This window comes from Rhinoderma darwinii, chromosome 5 (assembly GCF_050947455.1).
Source record: "Rhinoderma darwinii isolate aRhiDar2 chromosome 5, aRhiDar2.hap1, whole genome shotgun sequence".
NCBI classification, from domain to species: Eukaryota; Metazoa; Chordata; class Amphibia; order Anura; family Rhinodermatidae; genus Rhinoderma; species Rhinoderma darwinii.
In genome coordinates, this window is record NC_134691.1 from 286,490,050 (window position 1) to 286,516,044 (window position 25,995).

The 25,995-nt window shown below is 40.0% G+C and overlaps 1 protein-coding gene across 2 annotated transcripts in view; it reads left to right on the forward strand.

Annotated features, from left to right (window-relative positions):
* COLQ (collagen like tail subunit of asymmetric acetylcholinesterase) overlaps nucleotides 1–25,995 on the forward strand; it is a 109,558-nt gene that overhangs the window by 51,361 nt on the left and 32,202 nt on the right. The window contains exons 5-11 of one of the 2 annotated variants that reach the window (XM_075827240.1): nucleotides 1,482–1,508; nucleotides 3,958–4,029; nucleotides 10,651–10,713; nucleotides 13,891–13,917; nucleotides 17,374–17,418; nucleotides 17,761–17,796; nucleotides 19,938–20,018. In XM_075827240.1, the coding sequence (XP_075683355.1) occupies nucleotides 1,482–1,508; nucleotides 3,958–4,029; nucleotides 10,651–10,713; nucleotides 13,891–13,917; nucleotides 17,374–17,418; nucleotides 17,761–17,796; nucleotides 19,938–20,018 (351 nt within the window). The remainder of the gene's footprint in view (nucleotides 1–1,481; nucleotides 1,509–3,957; nucleotides 4,030–10,650; nucleotides 10,714–13,890; nucleotides 13,918–17,373; nucleotides 17,419–17,760; nucleotides 17,797–19,937; nucleotides 20,019–25,995) is intronic. The other variant, XM_075827242.1, reaches the window with a different exon arrangement.

The window sequence follows — 25,995 nt, forward strand, 5'->3', positions numbered from 1 at the left end:
AGCTGGATAAAAGAGGTGGCACTGTATACAAGAAAGCCTCACTGGGTCAAGTTTATGATAATAACTGTCCGGGCTAAGTGCCGCGACTTTGGCAATGATGAGAATGACGTGCCAAATCTACAGATATTAAAAAATCTGTGGCAAAGGGGTCAAAAAGAGAGAGGCTCAGGTCCATTTACTAAACCTAAAGCCAAGAGTACTAGCCAACCCCCAGCCAGTTTAATATATTTAAAGAGATATTGGTGGAGGGACTTCTAATCTTGTGACTGTTAAAGCAGTGATGTTAACCTATCAGGCACACTCTTGAAAGCTCTTTTGGAGCTAGAATAGATGACTCGCACATCATAAACCCTCCGATATAGGGCGGAACATTGTGGTGATGGACAGAGCAGTGTACAAGCAAATGTGTCTCAACATTTAATCTGAGAAAGACTGTTGTCATATATTGACTAGCGAACCGACATACATATTTCTTTGACAACTTAGTAGCATTCTTGTGCAGGCAATGGAAGACAATCTGATCGACAAAAGGTAATACACTTTTCTCAAACCGGAGTAACAGATTACTACCTTTTGTTGCATGGATATAGCCCTATATAGAGACAATTGATACTATCAGGAATTAATACGCAAGGGATCAGCTTATATATTGATTCAGACTTTAGCAGTTTTGTGTTATCTCTACCCTCGTTTGAATGGTGAGGGGAGGGTTGGCCAGTGTAGCAGGCTTGTAGACAGTGACAATGACCATGCTGCAGGTGCACAACATCTGTAAGGCCCCTGTAAGGCCCCATTCACATCAAATTTTTGTCCTACATTTGACGTATACGCCGGGAAAAGCTCCCAACTTATACCTTAAATGCAGGCTGTGATGAATGCCTAACAGTGGCATCCATCACCCATAGTCTATAATGGTATATGTTAAACATATGCCATTATAGTCTATGGGTAAAAGATGTCACTGTTAGACATCCGTCACAGGCATCCGTCACCCATAGACTACTATGGTATCCGTTTAACGTATATGTCGTAAGAGGGCATCGAAAAAAGAATGCCTGTGATGTATGCCATAAAGTGGCATATGTCACCTATAGGCTCCCACATTTCACCTATAGTCTACTATGCTATTCCATACTTTAAAAAAAATAAAATAAATTATGCCAAAGTTTACCAGCCCAATGGAGGCACAAAGGACACTCTTTTGGTATCTGACAGGCTAATGGAGCCCTATGGACACGTTTAGCGTGTACTTTGGGATATTTCCTGATGTACACACTAAACATAAGGCAAAAACGTAATGTGAATGATACCAACTTCATGTTAGTGAACTAGGAATGAGAGGTCTGCAGCACAAATGACTGAGCTTTGAAGGGAAATGCTTCATAAAGGTTCTGTACATGATGATCTAAGAGAACGGTGAAGTTTGTATTTCTCACTGAAGATTGACATTGGCCTAGCACTAATCTTTCTCTGTTTTACAGGGTGAAATTGGTAGGCCGGGAAGAAAGGTAAAGTTTTAACTTTCAGTTCTGTTTATTACTATTGTGTACAAAATGTGCTTATTGTTCTTGCAGTTTAGATTAGAGATGTATTTATGGTTAAACAGAATGTCTCAGGCATTTCATTGTAGTTGTGTTAATAAGAGTTTAGTCTGTATAAGAGAATGTGTTTGCTCTTTTTTATTTTTTTAAATCTTCTAGCTATGCATTTTTTTAAAACTTCCCTTAAAACTTTATTGTCTGTAGAGATAGAACAGAGGGATGTTTATGCTTTATGGCAGCTGAAATGAATGAAACTCAATAGACAGAGAAATTTTATAGATTATTACATTGCCCCTCCTCCAGAGATCAGTTAAAGGGGAGATGCATACAGATCTGTGTGTACAGTGTTACCATCCTACCTTATCTAGGTCTCTAATTCATTTTATTATCTTCGAACGATAATGGGATGGCGCATATTGTACCAATCTATACAGCAAAGCTGACAAGTGAGCTACAGAAAACAGGAAGTGTCAACCTATTGTGACTGCTCTAAAATCCAGTCACATAGAAACAATGATTAAAAATATTTCTATAATAAAAAACTGATTTAAATAATATGCCTTTTTCTGATGATAACATCCCTTTAAAGTTTTCTTTTTGCTCAAATCAGAGTCATATTTAGGCTTTCCTTCACTTTTTTTCAGTATAACTTGCCTTTTCTGCGCAAATTCCCCTCCCGCAGAGCTCCCCTTTGGTTCATATTACGGATTTGTTGTGTATTGAAGTTTTACACTTTCAGATAGATTATAACTCGGGCAGCTGGTGAGGATACGACTGTGAAAAAAATTTATTTTTAAAAAACTTGTCAATGCAGTTGATATATGTATCATCATCCATGGTGTTAAACAAAATTATTATTTGTTTCTATTAATAACCCAAGTTGTCTCTGCTATTTTGTTTCTATCATGAACCCCATTTGTATTAAGTACACTTAGTAGTCTAGGATGTGCTGGCAGTCAGATGAGTGCATCATAAAAATACTTTGTACAGGCTCTGCAAGTCTGGAGTTTGAACGCTCACATAGTAGATACCATACTGGCAAGCTACAAATATCTTAGGTCCTCACATGGTCTGCAACATCATATACATCCTCTCTCTGTCGGAAGTGCTCAGATTTAGAAGCAGAAGAAGAAAGTGTTATTTATAAACTGGACTGTAACTACTTTAATAGAATAGGATAAGAACTATGCGATCTCTTCTGAACCTAAGCTAGGGAAAATCCAGACATGACGGCATTCACACACATATCATTGGTATACAATGAAAAGATTAGGTGTTCTGCTTTCCTTTGCATTTAGGTTTACTAAAACAGACTTGCTGTACTTCAGTTCATGATAATAATGGTGCAATATGGTCGTAATACATTATACAGTCTAAATCTACATACACATATTTAAATTGCACATAAATAAAATTGTGAGTATAGCGCACAAGCAGCAATGTCCTCTTTCATTTAGCCTCTGTTGAAGCAATAGAAATGGGGATAACCTTGTATCTCGAACAGTTTTATTATTTTACTGCCTCTACCAATGCATATATGCCGTGCGCTTTTGTTTCTGCCATCGCAACACACATCACTAAGTAGTTACCTAAGTGTTTGTAGAATGGAGCAAAGATGGAACACATCTAAGACCATATTATTTTGTAACTAAACAGGGTTCTTGCATTCCTATATATAACCTCTGCCAAGAACTTCCACTGTTAGGCTAGGACTAGATTGTGACATTTGGTGGCCCTTGAGTCGATGCAAAATTGGAACATTTCTGTAACTGCGATGCAAACTCAGTGTTTTCTATGAGGTTGTGGTCAACCTTTCAACCATTGCAAAAAATCTAACTGGGTGGAACTGTTTGCAACAGTAAAGTCACACTTTTCAGATTGCTGTAAAGCCCTAGCCTAACATGGCATTCTCCTTAGGAGATGTGTCCGTAAAATGTTTTTGAATGCTAGAAAGTAAAATTTATATTAGAACCTAGATAAGAAATATAGATTTTACCTATATACACCTATGTAGACCTTAGAAAAAAAAAAGAGTTATTAATGTTAACTATATTTCTCTATTATTCTCTTTTTTTATCCTAGTCCATAAATGTTTTTTTAGATGTGACTTTAAATGTTGATAATTCATTATTTAAATGACCATTCATCTTTGTGAATTCCCCTATTTAATCTGATGTAAAAGGGGTTGTACAGGATTAGAACAATATGGCTACTTTCTTCCAAAAACAGTCCCACATCTACTCAGTCTCATTCACTTCAGTGGAGTTGAGCGGCAGTGCAGACACAACCCGTGGACAGGCGTTGTGCTGTTTTTGAGTGATAGAAGCCATGTTTTTCTCTAATTCTATGCAGCCCCTTTAACTTGCAGTGTACTTGGTTACACTCAGTACATTTTATGTGTTTATCTTCATTCCAGGGCAAGACTGGTCCTCCCGGTGTACCAGGTATGCCAGGATCTGTAGGACCAACAGGACAAATGGGACTGAAGGTTTGTTTGTGTTTTATAAATACAACATAAATGCATTCATTTCTGTGCTAAAAAAAAATTAACAGGAGTTAAAGAGTAACTACACATTTATCAAACTTTTGAGACATTTTAAAAGTTTGGATTGGTGGGGGTCCGGGTGCTGAGACCCCACCATTGCTAAAACTTAGGTGCTGAAGCGCTCAGCTGAGTGCTTTGCAACTTTGGCTGTGATGGGAGCTCCCTGTCAGGAAGACAGCTCACATAGATGTTCTATGTAAACCGTCTTCAGCCTGACAATCAACGCTGATCACAGTCGAAGGAGCAAAACGCTCAGCTGAGCACTTCGGCACCTATGTTTTAGCAACGGTGGGTTTTCAGCACCCGGACCCCCACCTATCCAAACTTTTGATCTGTCTCTATGACATACCAAAATGTTGATGAATGTACAGTTCCTATTTAACAAAATCTGTGGACAAAAAAATTGTGTGCACGATGTGTTTTGTGCTTATAAATCTTATTATGTCTTCACAGTATTTATTTTATTCATTATTTAGAACTTAGCCTGTGACCTAGAATGATGTTTTGTGAAGGTTTTGTTTTGTCTACAGAATCTATGTTGTGGCGCTAATGCATTTAGTTTATAAAATGTACTCTGTGGTAATATTTTGTAAAACATGGCATGTATCAGGATGTTCTGGCATCATATATTTATGGCAAACGTGGCATAGTAGTAATAAAGGACATCTTACAATCAGGGGTGAACCTAGCCCCTCTGCTGCCTGAGGCGAACTATAAAAAGGCGCCCCCCCCCCCCCCAATCTGTCAGAGTTTTCTCATTCCTAGCTTTACACAAACACGCAATATATACATTTTTTAAATAGGAAAACATTTGATGTTTATTTCTTAGGCCCTGTTCACATGGAGTATTTTGACAAGTTTTTTGGCGCGGAAACCGCTCCGCAAAACTCGTCAAAAACCAGCCGAAAATGCCTCCCGAGAAAGAAGGGACATGCCCTATCTTCACGCGTTTACGCCTCTGACTTCCCATTGACATCAATGGGAGGCAGAGAGCGTATTTCGCTGAGTTTTTTGCCCGTAGCACTCAATGGGCGCAGGCGAAAAACGCAGCGAAAAACGCGGCAAACGACGTACAGGAAGGGACAAAATCTGCCTCAAAATCTCAAACTGAATTTTGAGGCAGAATTTTCCTCCTGCAAAAAACTCAGTGTGAACATAGCCTTAAAGAGGCTCTGTCACCAGATTTTGCAACCCCTATCTGCTATTGCAGCAGATAGGCGCTGCAATGTAGATTACAGTAACGTTTTTATTTTTAAAAAACGAGCATTTTTGGCCAAGTTATGACCATTTTCGTATTTATGCAAATGAGGCTTGCAAAAGTACAACTGGGCGTGTTGAAAAGTAAAAGTACAACTGGGCGTGTATTATGTGCGTACATCGGGGCGTGTTTACTACTTTTACTAGCTGGGCTTTCTGATGAGAAGTATCATCCACTTCTCTTCAGAACGCCCAGCTTCTGGCAGTGCAGATCTGTGACGTCACTCACAGGTCCTGCATCGTGTCGGCACCAGAGGCTACAGATGATTCTGCAGCAGCATCGGCGTTTGCAGGTAAGTCCATGTAGCTACTTACCTGCAAATGCTGATGCTGCTGCAGAATCATCTGTAGCCTCTGGTGCCGACACGATGCAGGACCTGTGAGTGACGTCACAGATCTGCACTGCCAGAAGCTGGGCGTTCTGAAGAGAAGTGGATGATACTTCTCATCAGAAAGCCCAGCTAGTAAAAGTAGTAAACACGCCCCGATGTACACACATAATACACGCCCAGTTGTACTTTTACTTTTCAACACGCCCAGTTGTACTTTTGCAAGCCTCATTTGCATAAATACGAAAATGGTCATAACTTGGCCAAAAATGCTTGTTTTTTAAAAATAAAAACGTTACTGTAATCTACATTGCAGCGCCTATCTGCTGCAATAGCAGATAGGGGTTGCAAAATCTGGTGACAGAGCCTCTTTAAAGTGCTGTTTGAAGTATGGAAAATATTTAAAGAATTCTTCTTACTGCCAATCAGTGCAGTGAAAATAGTACGGTCTGCACTGCCCCATATCTCTCCTCGGCAGCCAGTCTCATTTGCGCCGTCACTCTCTGCAATTACATTCAGGCCAGTCCAGGACGGATCGCGCTTAGCGCGGTTTTGAAGCAGCACGTCTGCTTGTGCTGGCTCGATGCAAGTGGTGGATTAATATGATCTTAGGCCCTGTGCGGTGCACAAGTTATGGGCCCACATCCTACACGTAAGTATCACCTACATGTCAAAGTACATCACAAGCCACTCTGCAGACTGTCTCTTAGCCTGATCATCTGCTGCCACACTCACACTTCCCCACAGCCCCCACCACAGTAATTTACATAGATTGTAAGACCAACATTACAAATAATACCCCCATACTGTTACTGAATAATATCTCCATACTGTTACTGAATAATACCCCATACTGTTACTGAATAATACCCCCATACAGTTACTGAATAATACCCCCATACTGTTACTGAATAATACCCCCATACTGTTACTGAATAATACCTCCACACCATAACCACATAGTGACTGAATAATACCCCCATGTACTGTATATATATATATATATATATATATATATATATATATTGTTTGTATAAAAAATACTGCTATAACTGTAGACATATAGTACCATTATATTCACTGCACACCTATTATACTGCTATATACGACACTCACATATAATACCGCTATATACTGCATACACCTATAATCAGGGGCATAGGTAAAGGCTCATGGGCCCTGATGCAAAAGTTCTTATTGGGTCCCACCCACCCACAAACTTCTCATGCCCGACAGTCTGCAGCTTTCAGTTGCATCGCTGGGTCTCCTAAGTGACCCAACAATGCAGCACTAGCAGCCGGGGGCGTCACTAAGGACTTAAAATGTCAGGGGAAATAGCGTGTGTGTGTGTGTGTGCGTGTGCGTGTAGCACTACAACCCTATAAACTATGGATAGGATACATTGGCTCAGCAGACAGTATCACACATGATAGGATTAGATACAGGGCCCAGCAGACAGTATCACACATGATTGGATTAGATACACAGCTCAGCAGACAGTATCACACATGATTGGATTAGATACAGGGCTCAGCTCGCTGACATTGCGGCTCCAGCGCTGGACCCAGAAAAGGTAAGAATAATAATTGTTTTGCTTTTTTATTTGTTTCTAATTATTTTTGTGTGTTTGTGTTTTTTTACAGGTTCGGTTGTTGGACTTCGGATTCGAGGACAATTTCAATGACAGCGTTTTTTTATTCTCAATAAAATGGTTAATGAGGGTTGTGTTTTTATTTCAATCAAATATTTTTTCTATGTGCTTGTACTTTTTTAAACTTTATTATTACCGCCTTAGTAATGGCCGCTGGCTGATTGACAACCTCCATTACTAAGGCGGGGCTTAATGTTAGCCGGTGCAAAGGCCAACACTAACCCCCATTATTACCCCGGTACCCACCGCCACCAGGGGTACTGGGAAGAGCCGGGTACGAACCAGTACCCGACCATCTGCAGTGACGGCCAGACACCGGGGCGGCCGCAGGCTCGTAGTATTAGGCTGGGGAAGGCCAAAGACAGTGGCCCCCTACCACCCTGGTAATGCTGCTTGCTGCTGCTGTGTTGTATCGGGCTGGTTATGAAAATTAGGGGGGACCCCACATCGTTCTTTCCAATTATTTTGTATTTTTTTTTTTTTTTAAATGACGTGGGGTCCCCCCCATTTTTCATAACCAGCCAGATACAATAAAGCAGCAGCAGCCTAGCATTACCAGGGTGGGAAGGGCCACTGTATAAGGCCTTCCACAGCCTGCAGCCGCCCCATTGCCCGACCATCACTACAGATGGTCAGGTACTGGATCGTACCCGGCTCTTCCCAGCACCCCTGGTGGCGGTGGGTACCGGGGTAATAAAGAGGGTTAGTGTTCGCCTCTGCACCGGCTAACACTACGCCCCGCCTTAGCAATGGACGCTGTCAATCAGCCGGCCGCCATTACTGAGGCGGTAGTAATAAAGTTTAAAAAAAAACACAAAGACATAGAAAAAATATTTTATTGAAATAAAAATAAACCACACAACCCTCTTTAACCATTTTATTGATAATAAAAACAGCCGTCATCGAAGTAGTCCTGGAATCTAAAATCTTGTGTAAGAGAAAACACAAAAAACGATTAGTAACACGTGTTAGGCTTAGATACAGGGCCCATGTGTAATACTGTCTGTGGGACCCTGTATCTATGCCTACCACAAGGTAGGCTTATATACAGGGTCAGGCAGACAGTAATCTTATACAGTAATACAGGGCCCATCAGACAGGATCACACATGGGCCATGTATCTAAGCCTACCATGTGATTGACTTAGATACAGGGCCCAGCAGACAGGATCACGCAATCTGTGATCCTGTCTCATGGGCCCTCTAAACCCGCTACATCGTAGGCTTAAAGAACTTGTCCAGTCCCTAAACATTGATGGCCTATCCTCAGGATAGGCCATCAATAGCTGATGTGTCGTTGTCCGTCTCCCGGGACCCGCCAATCAGCAGTTTTGAAGGGGCCGCAGCACTCGTACAAGAGCTGCTTCCCCTTCATTTCCCTTACTCGCTCATACTGAATCGCCGACACGGATTCACAGTGTGACCGGAATGAAGGGGAAGCAGCTCTCGTACAAACACTGCGGCCCCTTCAAAACAGCTGATTGGCCGGCTCCCGGGAGACGGACCCCGCCAATCAGCTTCAGCAGACAGGGATATTAATCTTACTCTCCTCTTCAGCCGCGGAGGAAGCTCTTTATCTTAACTCTATCCATTATCACGATGTTGTGTGCGGTGAATAGTGCTGTGACGTCATGCGCTGCGCACAGCGCTTGACGTCAAGACCTCCACTGCGCTCCGGAACCAGGAGGGTAAGTACTGTCAGTTACTATAGTAACAGGGGCCCGCGGCCCGAGTTACTATAGTAACTTTTTATTGATGTGGTGCGGGAGGCTGCGGGCCACCCTGGCTTCAGGGCCCGGTCGCAATTGCGACCGCTGCGACCCCTACAGCTACGCCACTGCCTATTATATTGCAACATACACTACACACAATACTGCTACACAGTCTACACACACAATACCAGTATATACACTATATACTCTACACATCAGTTTTCCCACTATTTACACAAAAGCACAGCAAAAACAGTTTCTAAATTATTGCTGCAAAACTACAATGTGTGAATGTCCTTACAGTATCATATGTACACGAGAATCATATATATCCACATACACACAGATTATATATACATATATATATACATATATACACACATATATATAACACACACATTTACACACTCGTACACACACTTACCTTCTATGTAGGATCTCTAATGCAGACAGTCTCATATATATATATATGCACACACACACACACACACACACACACACACACACACACACACACACACAAACAAACAAACATTTACACACTCATACACACACTTACCTTCTATGTGGGATCTCTCATGCAGTCTCTTGAAGCAGCAGAGGCATCCCAGGACAGCAGATATAACCAGCTGCAGAAGTAGCTGGTCTGTTAGACGAATAGGGGTCAAAAACAGGGATTTTGCTGATACCCCCACTTATTTATTATATACAAAGTGAGTTAGAGAGAACCACAAAGGTGTATACCACCAATAATTACTTATTAAATTATTTGGGAAAAGGGAAGAGAGGAAAAGAACTGTGGTTCTAGTAGGAAATAAAAATAATAAACTTTATTAATATATTAATAAAGTTTATTATTTTTATTTCCTACTAGAACCACAGTTCTTTTCCTCTCTTCCCTTTTCCCAAATAATTTAATAGACGAATAGGGGGACACAGCACACAGGAGGGGGGGCAGAGGAGAGGGGGGGGGGGGACACAGGAGAGGAGGGGGGCAGAGGAGAGGAGAGGGGGGGGGCAGAGGAGAGGAGAGTGACACAGGAGAAGAGGAGGACACAGGGGAGGACTAGACACGGAGCTTCCTCTGTGCAGACGCTGAGGCTGTGAACTCTGCCCTCCCCCTCTTCTCTGCACCGACTGCTTCAGACGAAAGGGAGAGAGAGGGAGAGGAAGTAGTTTGTTTGCACAGCAGTCTCACCTCATTCGTCTGGTCACTTATTTGAGGAGACGACCGCTCCTCCTGCAGACCTGCTCCTCTCTGGTGGCGCGTGCTTCATACAGCGTCAGAGAGGAGCAGGAGTGTTCTCACAGACGGGCACGTCTGCTAAGTAAAATAATCCCCCTCCCCCGGTCCAGTCCGTCTCTGGCTCAAAATGCCGCCCCCCACTTTCAGCTGGGCTGCGCCGCCTGAGGCTGTCAGCTCACATTGCCTCATGGTAGATGCGGCACTGGTTACAATATATCAGACACAGGGCAGGCAAATTGCCAATATAAATGGAGATCAAGAATATAAATTTATAGAGGGATAATACAATAGAGACAAAAAGCCTTCAATAGGTTAATCCAAAGTGCATGGACTTTAGCATTTCATTAATCTATACTCATTTTGTTTCCAGGGCGAAAAGGGGGATTCTGCATCACTAGTAGCACCAGGTTCAAGAGGACCAATGGGCCCCAAGGTTTGTTAAGTCTGTCATGTCTAAAAAATCATGGGTAATATCATGTTCTAACTTTTTCCAACTCTTTCCGGAATACACAAAAAGAAAACTGCACTCCAAATAAAACAATAATACTAAAGGCAAATGGGAAGCCACACAAGCTACAGGATAGCCCAAGTAATTTCTAAAGTTTTAATCTGAAATTATATCACAAGATACCAAGGCTAATAAACATGTTAATACAGCATGGGGGTAAAGAATGGCAAAAGAGATGGCAAAATTGGCATGGCTAAACATATAAAGAGACATTGGATTCATTCTGCCTGCACTTACTTTAGTATTGCATAAGCAATTGTTTTGTATGTGTATGTATAGTGCAACAAGCCTTCTGCTCAGCTTCACTGACTTAAAGGTCAACTAAACCTGTGTGCATATATATATATATATATATATATATATATATATATATATATTATATGTATATATCACAAATAAACATACAAGAATGCTAACTATTATAGTTATTTAATGAATTACCTGTTTACTCATAATAATCTGCATAACAAAAGGTGAAATTAAAGTGAATAGGGCTGCGCTGCTTTACCAGGCATAGCAGCATGAGCAGATGCAGCATGTAGCGATGCGCCGCTGTGTCTGAAACAGTAATGAACGGGCTTCAACATTCCAGCAAGTCCCGATTCACCTTTGATTCACATTGATAGCCTATTCTAAAACTTCACAAACAATTGAGGGATAAAACAAATAAATAAAGAAGAGTTATTTGATACATTCTATCATTTTTAGGACAAGAAGAAGAGGCTAACTTAATAGGATCACTGTCAAAAAGTAAAGACAAATATTTGCCCTTTAAATCTTTATATCACACATCTCACAGTTACATACAGTTGAACTTTTCTAAGCTCCCTAATTAAATTTTCTACCCTTTAATTATTAGCTATGTTGAAATCATTAGCGATGTTGAAAGTGATCATCTTCATGAGCTCATGGTCTTCATGGAGGGTCCTTCTTCTTGGACCAGCCCCTGAGATCAGATGTTATTGTTAGAAAAGCAGCCGGCAAGTCCAAAATTAAGCATTACACGGTGCCCATAATCTCGGCCCTCGAGATGGAGAGCATGGGACCCCTCACAATTACATTCATATACCCTAAACCAGACCAGCATCAACTGTTAGATTGGCAGTTATCGGTAATGAAAAATGACAGTAAATCACAATCATCTAGCTGACTAGGAAATGGCATGGCAAATAAGAAATATCTTTGATTATAAATTAAGCATTCAATCTAAAAACGGCCAGTTACCATAGGATTTATTCAAAATAACTGGCAAAAGAGGATGTTCTAGGAGCTAATAAATTTTGAACATTTTAGGATGGAATACAGATATAGATTTCTATTCTCTAATTGTAAGGTTGTTTTGTAAATAATAAAATGACTGCTTCCCTCCAATAGATCTATGTGTTTTCTCTATTGGAATGCTTTTTACTGAGTTTTGGACTAACGGGACGCTTGACATCACATTTAAATTTTTTTTGCATCAAATATCAAATTTGATCTGTTCATATTTATCTATTTGGAAATATTGAGCTATGTAACTTGTTTTGCTGATTTGTTAGGGAACTCTTTAATCATATAAACCCGTCTGCAAAATATTTAACTATCTAGTCATAACCCAAATACTAAGCATTTTCCATTAATTATTTTCATTCCAGTCATGAATCGTCATTTATATCACCAATACAAAATATGGTATAAATGTTACATGCAGTCACCAATCACTAAAATGAGTTCTATTTTGCTAATTCTTCCTGTGATTGAAATATCTAAAAACACTCATTGGAACTTCAATGTGGATAGAAATGGAGTTTAGTAATAAATATAGTAATCGGGACAGCCTCATACATCAAGCCAATAGTATAGTATGTTTTCTTTATATTTACGTCACCGCAATCCTAAAGCCAAGTATAACTCTGATATTTTCCAGTAATTCTGCATGGCAAGACACATACCAAACCTTTGAATTGTTAGAACATAACCCATACTGTAAAACTACTTCTGTCCTGACAAGGTTCCTAAAATTCTAAACATCGGGGCAGATTTTCTAATATTGTCTTAAATTTAGACAGCTTAGAGCCTGTTCACATCTGAGTTGGAGGCTCCATTAGGGGCCTCCATCACAGATCCGGCAGAAAATACCAGAAACAATAGTGCAGCATGCTGCGCTATTGTTTCTAGTAAAATAATGGACAACCTGAATGAAAACCGACAGAACCCATTAAAGTCAATGGGTCCCGTCAGTCGCCAATGGTGTCTGTCATACAACGGAAACGGTACATCTGACAGAGCAGAACAGCGGAAAGACCAATGCAGGTGTGAACCTGCCCTCAGAATGAGACTAGATGAGTGACATTTTTAACAGCGTCTCATGCTGGATGATAAATTTAGTGCACCTTTAGACACTTCTGTTTAACTTTATACCACCTCATTTTTTGGTTACTTTAGACCACTTTTTTGCTTCCAAAATGGGGTGCATCTTAAGCCTCGCCCCTTTCCCAACAAACCATGCCCTCTTACCGGAAAGATACAAACCTTTGTTCTTTTTGGTGCATTTCATTAAAAAGAAGCTGCAACTTAGACCAGAATTCTGGTGCAGCACCAATAGTAAATCTGCTCCATTGTACTATTCACTAAGTGAAATAATAACAAAAATATCCTAAAATTGGTTAATTCTCAAAACTCGGCATGCCTTGTTTTCAATGTGTTGTCGTGTACTAGAATTATAACTGGTCAATAACTGAGTTGGTAATACAGTATTAGTCTCTGTGCACATCTGCGTTGGGGGTCCCGTTCTGACGGGACCCTGAACAGACACAAACTGACACAGATGGAAACCAGACATATTGCTTTCGGCAAAACTATGGGTCCGGTGCACAACAGAGACGGACGGAAACCATGGGCACCGGATCCGTCACCATTGAAATCAGTGGTGATGGAAACGGAAACCTCTTGTTTCCGTCTGTGTCAGTTTGTCTCTGTTCAGGGTCCCATTCTGACGGAAAGCTCGGACCCCAATGCAGATGTGAACAGAGCCTTACTCATCTTTTACATTGTATAGCTACAGCATGTTTGATATTTTGTTTCTGTTGCACATTTAGATAATATGTCTGCCATTTCTTTAAGGGTTTTCCTGGCATGAAAGGAGAAAAGGTCAGTGGCTCTGTACTAACCAGAGTTTGTTCTAATTATTAGAGAAAGGAATTCTCTAGGTTGTTCTTCCAGGTTTCATTGGTTTTGTATCCTGACATACCGTGACTAGTACAGTTACTAAATTGCTTTTCTAAAGCATACATACTGTAGAAATAGAGGACAAATAGAAAATAAGGCAGACAGGTCTACATGAACATGACTACTACCAACTAGTAGTGATCCACCATTACTAGGGCTTGAAAACAAGAAGAAAATACAATAGGCTAAAAGTATCCTATTTATCTGAAGATAACATTTCAATATCTGTTTTCACTTATATAAAGCAACATTAAATGTATAACATTGTATACAGAGTAACTGAGGACCTTGTCGTTGCAAGCTTTTAGTAGACTGCTGACAACACACATAACAGTGTCATTATATTTAATCACAGCATTTCTTAGGCTGGTTTTATCCTCTATTTCACAAATGCAGACATCTAGTGGAGTGCTTTTATTTAACGCAATTCGATTTTAACAGAAATTTGCTGCATGGTACCTTATGATTTAGGTATATTCATCATGCCCAGCTATAAGTCACAAAACCTTAACTTTAGGCCGTGTTGGATCAAGTACTCGTTTAAACAGTGCAGTTGACTCATGATAGTTTACCATAAAATGTGAACTGGTTGATCAGTAGCTGTTTAGAAGCTGTTATAGAACTAAAAATGCTGGAAATGCATGATAGATATTGCTTTTCCGTTAAACATTATTATCCATACCCAGTAATTGGTCAGTTTGGCTAATCTGGATGGACTAACCAACAAGTCAACCAGCCAACCAACCAATATCATCATACATATAGTAACTATAGCAAATTTACCACATCAGGCATCTAATAATATCCCATTCTAAAAGAATATACTGTATATCCCAAATATATTGCAGCAAAATATTCTTTATCCTCATGAGGAGAGTTTGTAAGAGAATTTCTCTTATATATGTATCTTGTTTGATATACAGCTCCAAAGCTGTGTATATTTTAGTATAAACTTTTTAGTACAAATTATTCACTGAGTTTTTGAGATAACATTTTCTAAAGTTGCATTTCTCAGATTTGGATGATATTTGTCATATATTGTTAAAACCAAAATATATTATTTCCATTATGCTTTCAAACATAAGCCACATCTGTCCCCAAAATATTTTATTTTATTAAACAATTGCATTATTGCCAAAATGGGCTGGATATTTTTAGGCCATCTGCATATACAGCAGATTTTATCCTCTGCATTGTTACATACGGACCTTGGTGTATACCATTCTACTGTGAAGAGACAATGTAAACAGATTTACAACCTACCATAATTTTGAGAAAAGAAAAACAAATATTGATGAAATAGGTACACATAGTGCAGACATAAGACTGCTTAAAGGGGTTCTCCAGGCATTTTATATTGATGGCCTATTATTAGGATTGGCCATCAATATCAGATTGGTGGGGGTCCCACTCCCAGCAACCCTGACGATCAGCTGACTGAAGGGACCACGGCGTTCGTCATCGCGGCCTCTTCAGTATTTGTCAGACACGGTGCCGTGCACATCCATAACGGCTGTGCCTGGGATTGCAGCTTAGTTCCATTCACTTTAATGGAACCAAAACTGCAATCCCAGGCACAGTCGCTACAGATGCGTACGGCTATGCCTGTAAACTGGGAAAAGGCAGCGGCCCCATCAATCTGCTGATCGGTAGGGGTCCCTGGAGTAGGACCCCCACCGATCTAGTATTGATGGCCTATCCTGAGGATAGGCCATGAATATAAGATGCACGGAGAATCCCTTTAAAGCTAGGCCTAGGCAAGGCCACACAGTTGTTTGACATCATTACTATTTTGTCCTCTACTTCCACATTGTGTTTGATTACATGAATGCTTTATGGGCATGAGGTCAATTGTTATTTGGCAGTCTTGTGACATAATTTCCTCTATATATTAATATGATGCATTCTAGGCTGATAAGTAAGAAATCTAAAAGATTAATGGTTTTACAAAACCATTACACGTAAAATGACTTGGATTATTAAAAGAAAATACAATGTTTGCTATACTTCTAAGTGTACAAATAAAGTCACTAAATAATGTCTTAACCATAGCCCTTTAGTTGAAATGTGACTTTAATTTTGCAACCATAATAACATAATATTTTCTCTCCGGTGAATCATGATGTCAACCAAATGCATAGCTGGGGAAGAGCTGGCAGGGCATCCATGGTCAGAGTATTTACATATAGGGATTGGGCGGCAAACTGAATGTCTAAAGAAAAGCCTAGCTACGCCTTTGATCATCATTGTGAATAGTACTTAAACAGGCACTCCACTTTAAACAAACTTTGCATAAATCAATAGTATAAGCACATATAAGAAGATTTGTAATATATCTTATTACGAAAGCCTCTTTTTCCACTTTTAGACTCCTTTCCTCCCCCCTAGCTGTTCACTCACTCTGAATTAACTGCTTTTTCTGTCTCCTCTAGACAAGATGGACAATCAGCTCACTGAGGGATCAGGTTACAGCTAACACTAGAAATCTACGGAGAGGGGAGGGGGAGAGGGAGCAGGTGCAAAGTGAGAAAGAGGCAGAGAGAGAGAGACAGATGCTGCAGCAGGTTCCTAGTAAGTGTTATATCTGACCCCAGTGCTGGATTCACAGCTACACTGGTCTGTGCTGCCATATGATGTCCTCCATGCTGCTGCTGCTGTTTCTATATATATATATATATATATATATATATATGTATATATATATATATATATATGTATATATATAATAGAGATAGGAAAGCAAGATTCTCCTCTCCTATGTGTGTAGTGTAAAGAAGACATGATATCAGTTAGGCTCCGCCCACTAGCTCAGAGACAATGGAGAATTAGAGATAGCGCCTGCAGAGGGGAAAACTGCTAAAAAAATTACAGTTTGTTCTGAAAAGTCACCTGGAACGGCAAGTGCGCTTCAAATTTACTGATATTAAGTCATATAAACTCAAGGTTATACTGAGATTAAAGTGTTGTCTCAATATTATTAGGTTGTTTTGTGCTAAGTAAAATGTATCTCTTTGAATATGAAATATAAGGTTCAGCAGTATGTAGAACGCCCATTTGGCAAGACATGTTGGGTATTTTAGCTCCATAACACACACTAAGTTCATTTGTAAAGATTTAAACCACAATATTTAAGAATATACCATTACATCATTACATATTTTCCTTTCCATATACATATACATATATTTTCCATATTTACATCTCATTGAAAATTCCCACAGTCATAGAATATTCTGCTGCTAAAGGTTTAATATGCAGTATACCGAATAGTAACTCTTTTGTAATAGTTAAGTAAATGATCTATAGTTTGCTTTATGTCTATGGGGGCATCAATTAATAGTGCACAACTGTTATATTATTTTATATCTTTCCTTCCAGGGTGTAAAAGGTGACATGGGAGAAACAGGTCCCAAAGGTGAACAGGTAAGATACTTCATTGGATTGGTTTAAGACATTCTTAATAATGTTGGATTGAAAATACTGATCATCTTTAGTCACCTTCTCCTGGCACACATGGGGTGATCATTGTAGCAATATCTAGCAGTAAGCAAAATATTGGACTGTTCCCATAACATGTGATTATCGTCTCTGAAACCTGGACCTTATTATCCAGCATTGCATAAAATAATATGATGGGAGATTACTGCCTGTGTCAAAGTTCAACAGTACTACATTGAACTTACTCTGGGAGAACTGGAATAGCTGAGGAATTTGGAACATGCTTAACTAAAGAGGTATTCATATATTTATGTTTATCCTTTCCAGGGCTTTATGGGTCTTCCAGGAATGCTTGGGCAAAAAGTAAGTGCTTCCTTGCTCAACTTTTAGTGAGTACAATCCATGGAAAATAAACTTTATCATTTGATTTTTAGCCATTTCTGAACTACCACCAACACCACCAACATGTCAATACTAAATATTGGATGTAATTCTTCACTCTCAATTTTCTGCCAAAATCTGCCTTAAGAGACAGGATGGATTATCAGACCACTGAGACATCAGATTACATGCTGCCCATAGAACTCAATGTAGAGGGAGGAAAAGGAGGGAGCAGGAGCAGATTTAGAGAGAGACATACAAAGACGCTGCTGCAGCTTCTAGTAAGTGTTCTATCTCATCCCAGTGCTGGATTCACAGCTACACTGCTCATTACTGCTGTAAGATGTCCTTCATGCTGCTGCTGCTTCTGAGAGTGAGCTACAGAGAGTATGGGGAACAGGATGTTTTCTTCCCTAAGTGTGTAATGTATGGGAGACATGATAGCAGTTAGGCTCCACCCACTAGCTCGGGGAAAACTGAGAATTAGAGATAGAGCCTGCAGAGGGGAAAACTGTCCAGAAATAGTGTTATTCCTCATGTACACACATATGACCGTTAATTCTGAAAAGTCACCTGAAAGTTTTGGTACGCTGCAGAATTATGAATACAGCTCCGGACTATAATAGCACCTGTAATTCAGGACCAGTACAAAACAAATAATGTAATATATTTACAAAGTTGTACCTTTTGTCAAGGTTAATTCTATATGTAGTATGGTTTTCTAAGGTTAACATATGCTTTAACAGTACCACCGTAGGTTTAGGTCTAATTCATGTTAACATTATATAAACAATGATATTCTGTTGTGGTTTATCCTGAATAAATTATAACCACAGCTGAATAGAGAAAGAGATGTAAGTAATAATATGCTTGGTTGCTCTCCAGGGATTCCATACCTCATTTACTGTCTCATGTTACAATCATGTACCCTTTGCTTTATGAACTTATGTCACCTCACAGGCTGTGTTCCATGCACTTTTGACAGTGAGGAAACTGCAATGCATTTGCATTACCCGCACTACCGTTCTTAATAACTAGCTAAATATAGCCCTACTTACTGGAAGAAACTATGTTATCTGTGCTAATCATATAAGTTCTAAATAAGGATCATACTAAGGAAATGTGTTTTGTTTCTCTAAACTGCGGATGAACCCACCAAGGGGAAAATTATATAATGAGCATAATTGAGTCTAGCAGTAGAAATGTAATTGTATTCATGTTGGCTTTGGAAAATAGAATTAAAAAGATAATATATGGTAAGGTGTATTAAATTTAACCTTCCCAGGCAGCAAGATAAACAGAAAGAGATGCTTGTATTGAAATCTGATATATCCATAGTGTACTTCATTTAGTGCTTACACATTCTGAAATCAAATACAAATTCACTATATGGCCAAAAGTATCTGGACCCTTCTCCTAATTATTGAGTTCATGTTATTTTGGGCAAAGGTTCAACTAAGGCTCTGTTCACAACTGCATTGGAGGCTTCCATTGCGGATTTCGTCAGATTTGACTGGAAGAATAGTGCAATAAAACTCATTGGGAACAGTTAGGCGCTGATGATATCCGTTGTATGACGGATCCAGCACTGTATCCTGGTTTACGTTATAAATGGAAACAAAGATGCAGAAGTAAACAAAACCTCACAACGGACAACACCATGGAACTCGATATACCCCATGATAAGTCAATAGGCGTAGGTAGTATCCATCGTACAACGGATCAGGCACTGCACACCAGGGCCTCATGTAAAACCTGTATTTGTGCACTATACCCCAGTGTGGGCTAATTGGTTCCATTAATATATCTGCCATTAAAACTTTATCATATGGTTTTAACAAATATGAGAGTACTACCTTTTACAGTTGAAATACAGTTTTACTTCTTTTTAACCAAATTAACCTTTTTTTACTTTTGCATATTGTTTTTTTTATTACCAGTCCATCTTGTAGAGCCATATTTCTCGTTGAAGCCATTTCCTACAAGCTATTGACATATGAAATAAAGAAAGCATTTTGTGTAAAAAAGTTTTTGCCCATGGGCTCTGCAGCATTAATATATTTGTAGATGAGGATTTACATGCGATTCTTAACTGATCATTGATACCTTTTCTGTAACAAAAGGGAGAAATGGGCCCAAAAGGAGAACCAGGAGTTCCAGGAAATCGAGGACCTACTGGTAGACCTGGAAAGCGGGGCAAACAGGTATTGACATTGATTTTGATTTTAATTCACATCTTACTGTAATTCATTGTGAAATGTTCTATTACGGAATGCAATATTGCACTAAAGTTACTTTAATGGATTCAAGAGTTGGGCTACAACTACAATAAGTTTTTCATCCCTGATCCTCATTAAAGAGGAGCTGTCAGAAGAACATGTCATATTATAAGTGACACATAAGGGTAAAATAGGGGATGCTAATTCCTTTAAATGGTAGGTGAAATTCCTCTAGGCTTTGTTCACATGCAGTCTGTCATGTAAGTTCAGGATATACATTTAAAGCTCATCCTGACATATATGTTGGCTTGCCCATAGACTTTTATTAGTCAAACATATGCCAAAAGAGCCATATGTTTGGCCATTGTACATCAGTATACATTTGTTCTACTTGTATTGAAATGCATATTCAAGTATACTTTTTTAATACAAGGGGATACTGCAAATAAACATAAACTGTGCAGTATAATAATTTTTTTTTTTTTTACAATGATAGTCACTAGGCACGTAGTGGCATACATATGGGACATACTTTTGGCAGCACGTCTTGCAGTTACAGAGACGGTGCAGTGTAGAGTACAAATCTGCAAGTACAGGGCTAAAAGAGTATTTCACACTGGGACTTTTTGTCAGTGGTAAGCTCAATTAGAAAGTGGAGGTTTAGGCCTTCTGATTGACAATATGGAGGAATGTTTAGTGAATGCACTTAGCTGAAAGAAGTCCCAAGTTAAAATTACATGTCCTTAAGGTTGGTCCACTGTAATCTTTTATTTGGATTACATATTATAGTACTAGTTCTCATACTTATTCCTCATACACTAGTTAAAGGGGTTTTCCAGCCAATAAAAATTGAAGGCCAATCCTCAGGATAGGCCATCAATAGTTCATGGGTTGGGGGTCCGACTCCGAGGACCCCTGCCGATAAGCTGTCTTGAAGGGGCCGTAGCGCTCGTACGAGCACTGCTTTCCTTTCATTTCTACTTGCTCACTGTGAATCATCGACATGCATTAATAAATTAGGCGCATCTCTGGCTGTCAGTGCGCCAGAAAGTCAAATCTACTCCAGCTATGACCTCAAGTAAATGTGTGCTATAATTTATGTCAATTTCTGTCATAAATTATTGTTAATTTGTTGGGCTGTGGAAGGTCCATCCAGTAAGCCACACCCAAACATTTGCGACTTTTTTAATGCGTAGAATGAAAAGCAAATTCACCCCAGTGTTCTTATTGTGCAAAGGTAGTGAAAGATAAAAAAAAAAAACCTATATAAACAATATGAATTTCACTGTAATAGTATCGACTCAGAGAATAAAAGTATCATGTTATTTATACCACAGGGTGAATGCCAACAGAACTATACCAAAAACACAATGGCGGTATTGTTTTGATCCCCTCCATTTTTTTGTAATAAAAATGCGTATCAGTGTCTTTCGTGCAACTTTCTAATTCGTTTTAATTAAAAATTATTTTTACTTTTTGAGATACAGCTGCTTTGTTGCCTTTATACAGAGCAGCTGTATCTAGCTCTGAGACCCGAATCCGTCAGGTCAGTGGGACTGACGGGTTTACCTTTTTATCGGTCACATCTAAGTTATGAACTTAGATGTGATCGGTAACAGCTCGATCCTACGTGTCAGAGACACGCAAGACCCACTGTCACTGAACCCCTCAGTCACGCTGACCTGACGTATACAGGATTCAGCGCAAGATACAGCCGCTCTGTATACAGGATGCAAAGCAGCTGTATCTCAAAAAGTAAAAATAATTTTTAATAAATATATTTAGAAAGTTGCACCAAAAACACTAATACACATTTTTATAAAAAATGCAAATGCTTTTGAAGGTGTACATAGCCTTTAAAGGGGATAATCATTATTTAGCACCTATCCACGGGATAGGTGATAAATAGCTGATGAGTGGGGTCCGAACGCTGGGACCCTCCACCGATCACGAGAACGGGTTTACTTTGCCGTTTCTAGGAGGCCTTAGGAATGGAGGGGTACTGCACATGCTTGACCACCGCTCAATTAATTTCTATGGGGCTGCTTAGTGCTATCTTTGGCGCCCCCATAGAAATAGATGGAGCAATGGCAAAGCATGCGCACTACAGCTCCATTCCTATGGGGCTCCCAGAAACGGCAAAGTAAGCCCATTCTCGTGATCGGTGGGGGTCCCAGCAGTCGGACTCCCACCAATCAGCGATTTATCACCTATTTTGTGGATAGGTAATAAATAATGATTATGGGAAAACCTCTTTAAGGAAACACATATGAAAAATTATCATTTTAATTATTGTTGTGGGTTTCTAAAAAGGAAATAATGGGAGGTACATTTTAAATGAATAGTGTGGTATATGTTTTTTTTTTATAGCGTTTTGGTATAACATACTGGAATGGCTGACATATTATGTTACTAAGTTAATGTTTACCAGTGGTTGAATCCCGGGAGTGCAATATGACCTAACGGATCCATTAAAAAAAAATAAGCATGAACTCTGAAACCTTCTGTTCCGATGAGTCTCCCTAGTAAGAAGATATTATAAGGGAACTGATGTCAAATAATTTATACACACATTTGTGGTTTGTGCTGGTTCAGCACAAGACACATGATGACATCGTGCGATTCATAGTCCAATTATATACAGTAATAATGAGTAATAGGCTACCATTTTAATTTTGCAAACACTAGTAAAATAATCAGAAATTAATAGCAAACATTATTTATTTTTTTAAGTGCAAATTCTCTAATTTCCTGTAGAAAGTTTCATTAATAATCTGCTGGGCTTCTCTGTTTTGACTATGGGAAAAATGGAAAGTGATGCATTGTATATTCTTCTATAATGTACAAAATACACTATGCTTGAATTTAATTGTCAATAAAAGGAATTAAAAAAAATATCCGCTGGGCTTTAGAGAACTGTAGATTTTCTGTACTTGCTGTTTTATGGCAAACTGTAATCTGAATGCCATTGACAGACTACACTGCTGCGAACTTTATCTTTTTATCTGATGACAGATTTTGCACCACTGCTAAAGAGTAGCAGTAGAAAATTACTATTGCCCTGATTGCCCTATTTTAATGGAAAGGTTTGCAAAGGAGAGCCTACACTTTTTGGTGCTAATGTTAGGTCTCCTTGAAATGTGAAACTAGAGTAAGGGATGAGGAGTTGTAACTATATTAAAAAAATTCAGTCTTGCGCTGTAACGTGTCTTTAAATGTCATTGAAACTCTATGTACTCTTTCTGTGTTTAGTCATTCATTACTTTTGTCCATCTGCCCCCTCTTCTTGGTAACCTATTTGCAAAGTTGCTTCATTTTAATTTCAGATTAATTTGAGCAATAAAGAAATGATTTCAAAAGTGTACATGGCATTTGAAAAAAGTGTATCCTTGATGGCGCTTAATACAGGGAAATATATACATAGATTGACTGATATATTTGTTTGTGAGCTATAGGCATTATATGTCTCGGTGGTTTGTTTCTGCTGGTTTTCACATCACATCTATCGACCAAGAGCATATATAAACAAACCCCTATCTAATAAATCAGTGATTTCAGCTATACCCTAGATCTAACAGGTGGGGGCGTGGCCTAGCAGCAGATGTAAGAGGACGTGTGTGGCTGGAGCTCCTGCTGTATTCATCCTGAAAGTACTGTTTATCCCTGAATTACCCGGTAATATTCACCGATCTGGAGGCTGGGAGGCTGGAGGAGTCGGTACCGCTTAATACTGCTGCAATGACCCGTTCTAAGAAGCAAAAACGCCGCCGGCGAGTCCGGGGCCGAGAAGGCAAGATGGCGCCGAGGAGACTGAATGCAGGAGCAGGCACATGCGGTCTGAAGCGGCAGACAGGCTGGAGAGATTTGCAAGAACCCCTCGTGCGAGCGGATCTGCAGCAGGTAAGACACCGGTGGCTGGCAGTGGGAAGGCAGACAGCATGGCCTCAGGTTCCAGATACTCCGTGCTGGGAGAGGACTCGGTGAGTGAGGAGGAGGAAGAGCTGGGGAGTCAGCGGCGGGACAGGCGTGTGGAGGAAGATGGAGGCAGAACGCATAGCAGGAGAGACCAGGTGAAGGAGCCTTCCCTTGCAGATATATTCGCTGCGGTAAAGCAGAACTCCTGTTAAAGGGGGAGGGGTAATAGCGGGATTCACTGGTTAGTGGCACCCACTATTACTACCGCCTTTATAATTAGGGTCACTAGGGTTATGCCTAGTTCCCCTACCTTTTCCTTATACTAACGTCGATCTAATTGCTTTAGCGGCTACTCAAGGGAATAAGACCGTATAGTGAATAAAGGTAATATTTATTAACATACAGTAATCACTCTCATATGTATAATACAGTAACTAATCACCTTACAGTATAAACACGGTATCAAGATATTATACCGCCACCCACTTACATAAACATACACAGAATACAGTTACGTTACAACACAATAAACATAAGTTACTTGTGATTCTCACACGCTCTCTATCTCTATCCCACTACCTCCTAATATAACTTTCCCTATACACTAAGGGTTAATACGGGATAAGGAGGAACAAGGGGAATGGGTTACTGTGTAAAACAGACAGCAAGGGTTAACTCAGGGACTCTGGGACAGCAAGGGTTAACTCAGGGACTCTGGGACAGCAAGGGTTAACTCAGGGACTCTGAGACAGCAAGGGTTAACTCAGGGACTCTGGGACAGCAAGGGTTAACTTGGGGGGAGCAAGGGGTTAACTTACTCAGGGAGAGCAAGGGGTTAACTCAGGGAAGCAAGGGTTAACTCAGGGAAGCAAGGGTTAACTCAGGGACTCAAGGGTTAACTCAGGGACTCTGGGACAGACTCTGGGACAGCAAGGGGTTAACTCAGGGACTCAGGGAAGCAAGGGGTTAACTCAGGGAAGCAAGGGTTAACTCAGGGAAGCAAGGGTTAACTCAGGGACTCTGGGACAGCAAGGGTTAACTCAGGGACAGTAGGGACAGTATCAAGGGGTTAACTCAGGGAAGCAAGGGTTACAGCAGGAGAGACAGGGTTAAGTGTAGCTGCTGCTACACTTGATACTTAGCGTGACTTTGTGGAGCAGCAGAGACAGCAGCAGGAACCCAGGTCTTTGGAGGAGAGAGAGAGAGTTGAGCCGTCGTGATGTGTGTGTGAGGCAGGCAGGCAGGCAGCTCTCAGCTGATCTTCTTCAGCTTCGGCTCCTGAGCTCGGCTCCTGAGCGTACCGATGCAGGGCTATTTAACCCTGTCGGTACGCTTGCAGCGGGGAGTGTGGCGCTTGCCCCAGGCTAGCATGGGTCGGCATGGTGATAATGTATCACCAGCCGACTCATGAGAGCCCGCACGAGACAGTCCGTGCGCGCGGGAGACTTGAAATGGAGACAGGGGATAACTATCCCTTGTCTCCATGGTTTCCTAACAAAGCAGGGACATGCTAATTGTCCTGCTCTGCTTCCAACCGTATTCATGACTAGGGCTGCTGTAGTTACAGCCCTGGCTCATGATACAGTATATGTACTATACATACACATATATATTATATATATGTGTATATATATATACACACACACACTGCATACATACATACTATATATATATATATATATATATATATATATATACATATATACATATATATATATACATATATATATACATACATACATACATACATACATATATATATATATATATACACATACATATATATGGACACTTCCCTTTACAATCCCCCTGTTGTCGGGGACTCGACAATGCAATTTGGGGAAGTGTTTGTGGGGTTCTATTTACCCCCTCAACCTCCCCGGTTACTGGTAATGGTCTGAGATGGAAGGAAGTATACTATTAGACCTAGATATTCGACATCAGCTATCTCCTCAAGGACACCTTCCCGCCAGTCCTCTGACTCTGGAGTCTAGTGTCCAAAGAAACGAAGCCTCGAAGCTCATCAGACGAAGTTGAAATGAAACCT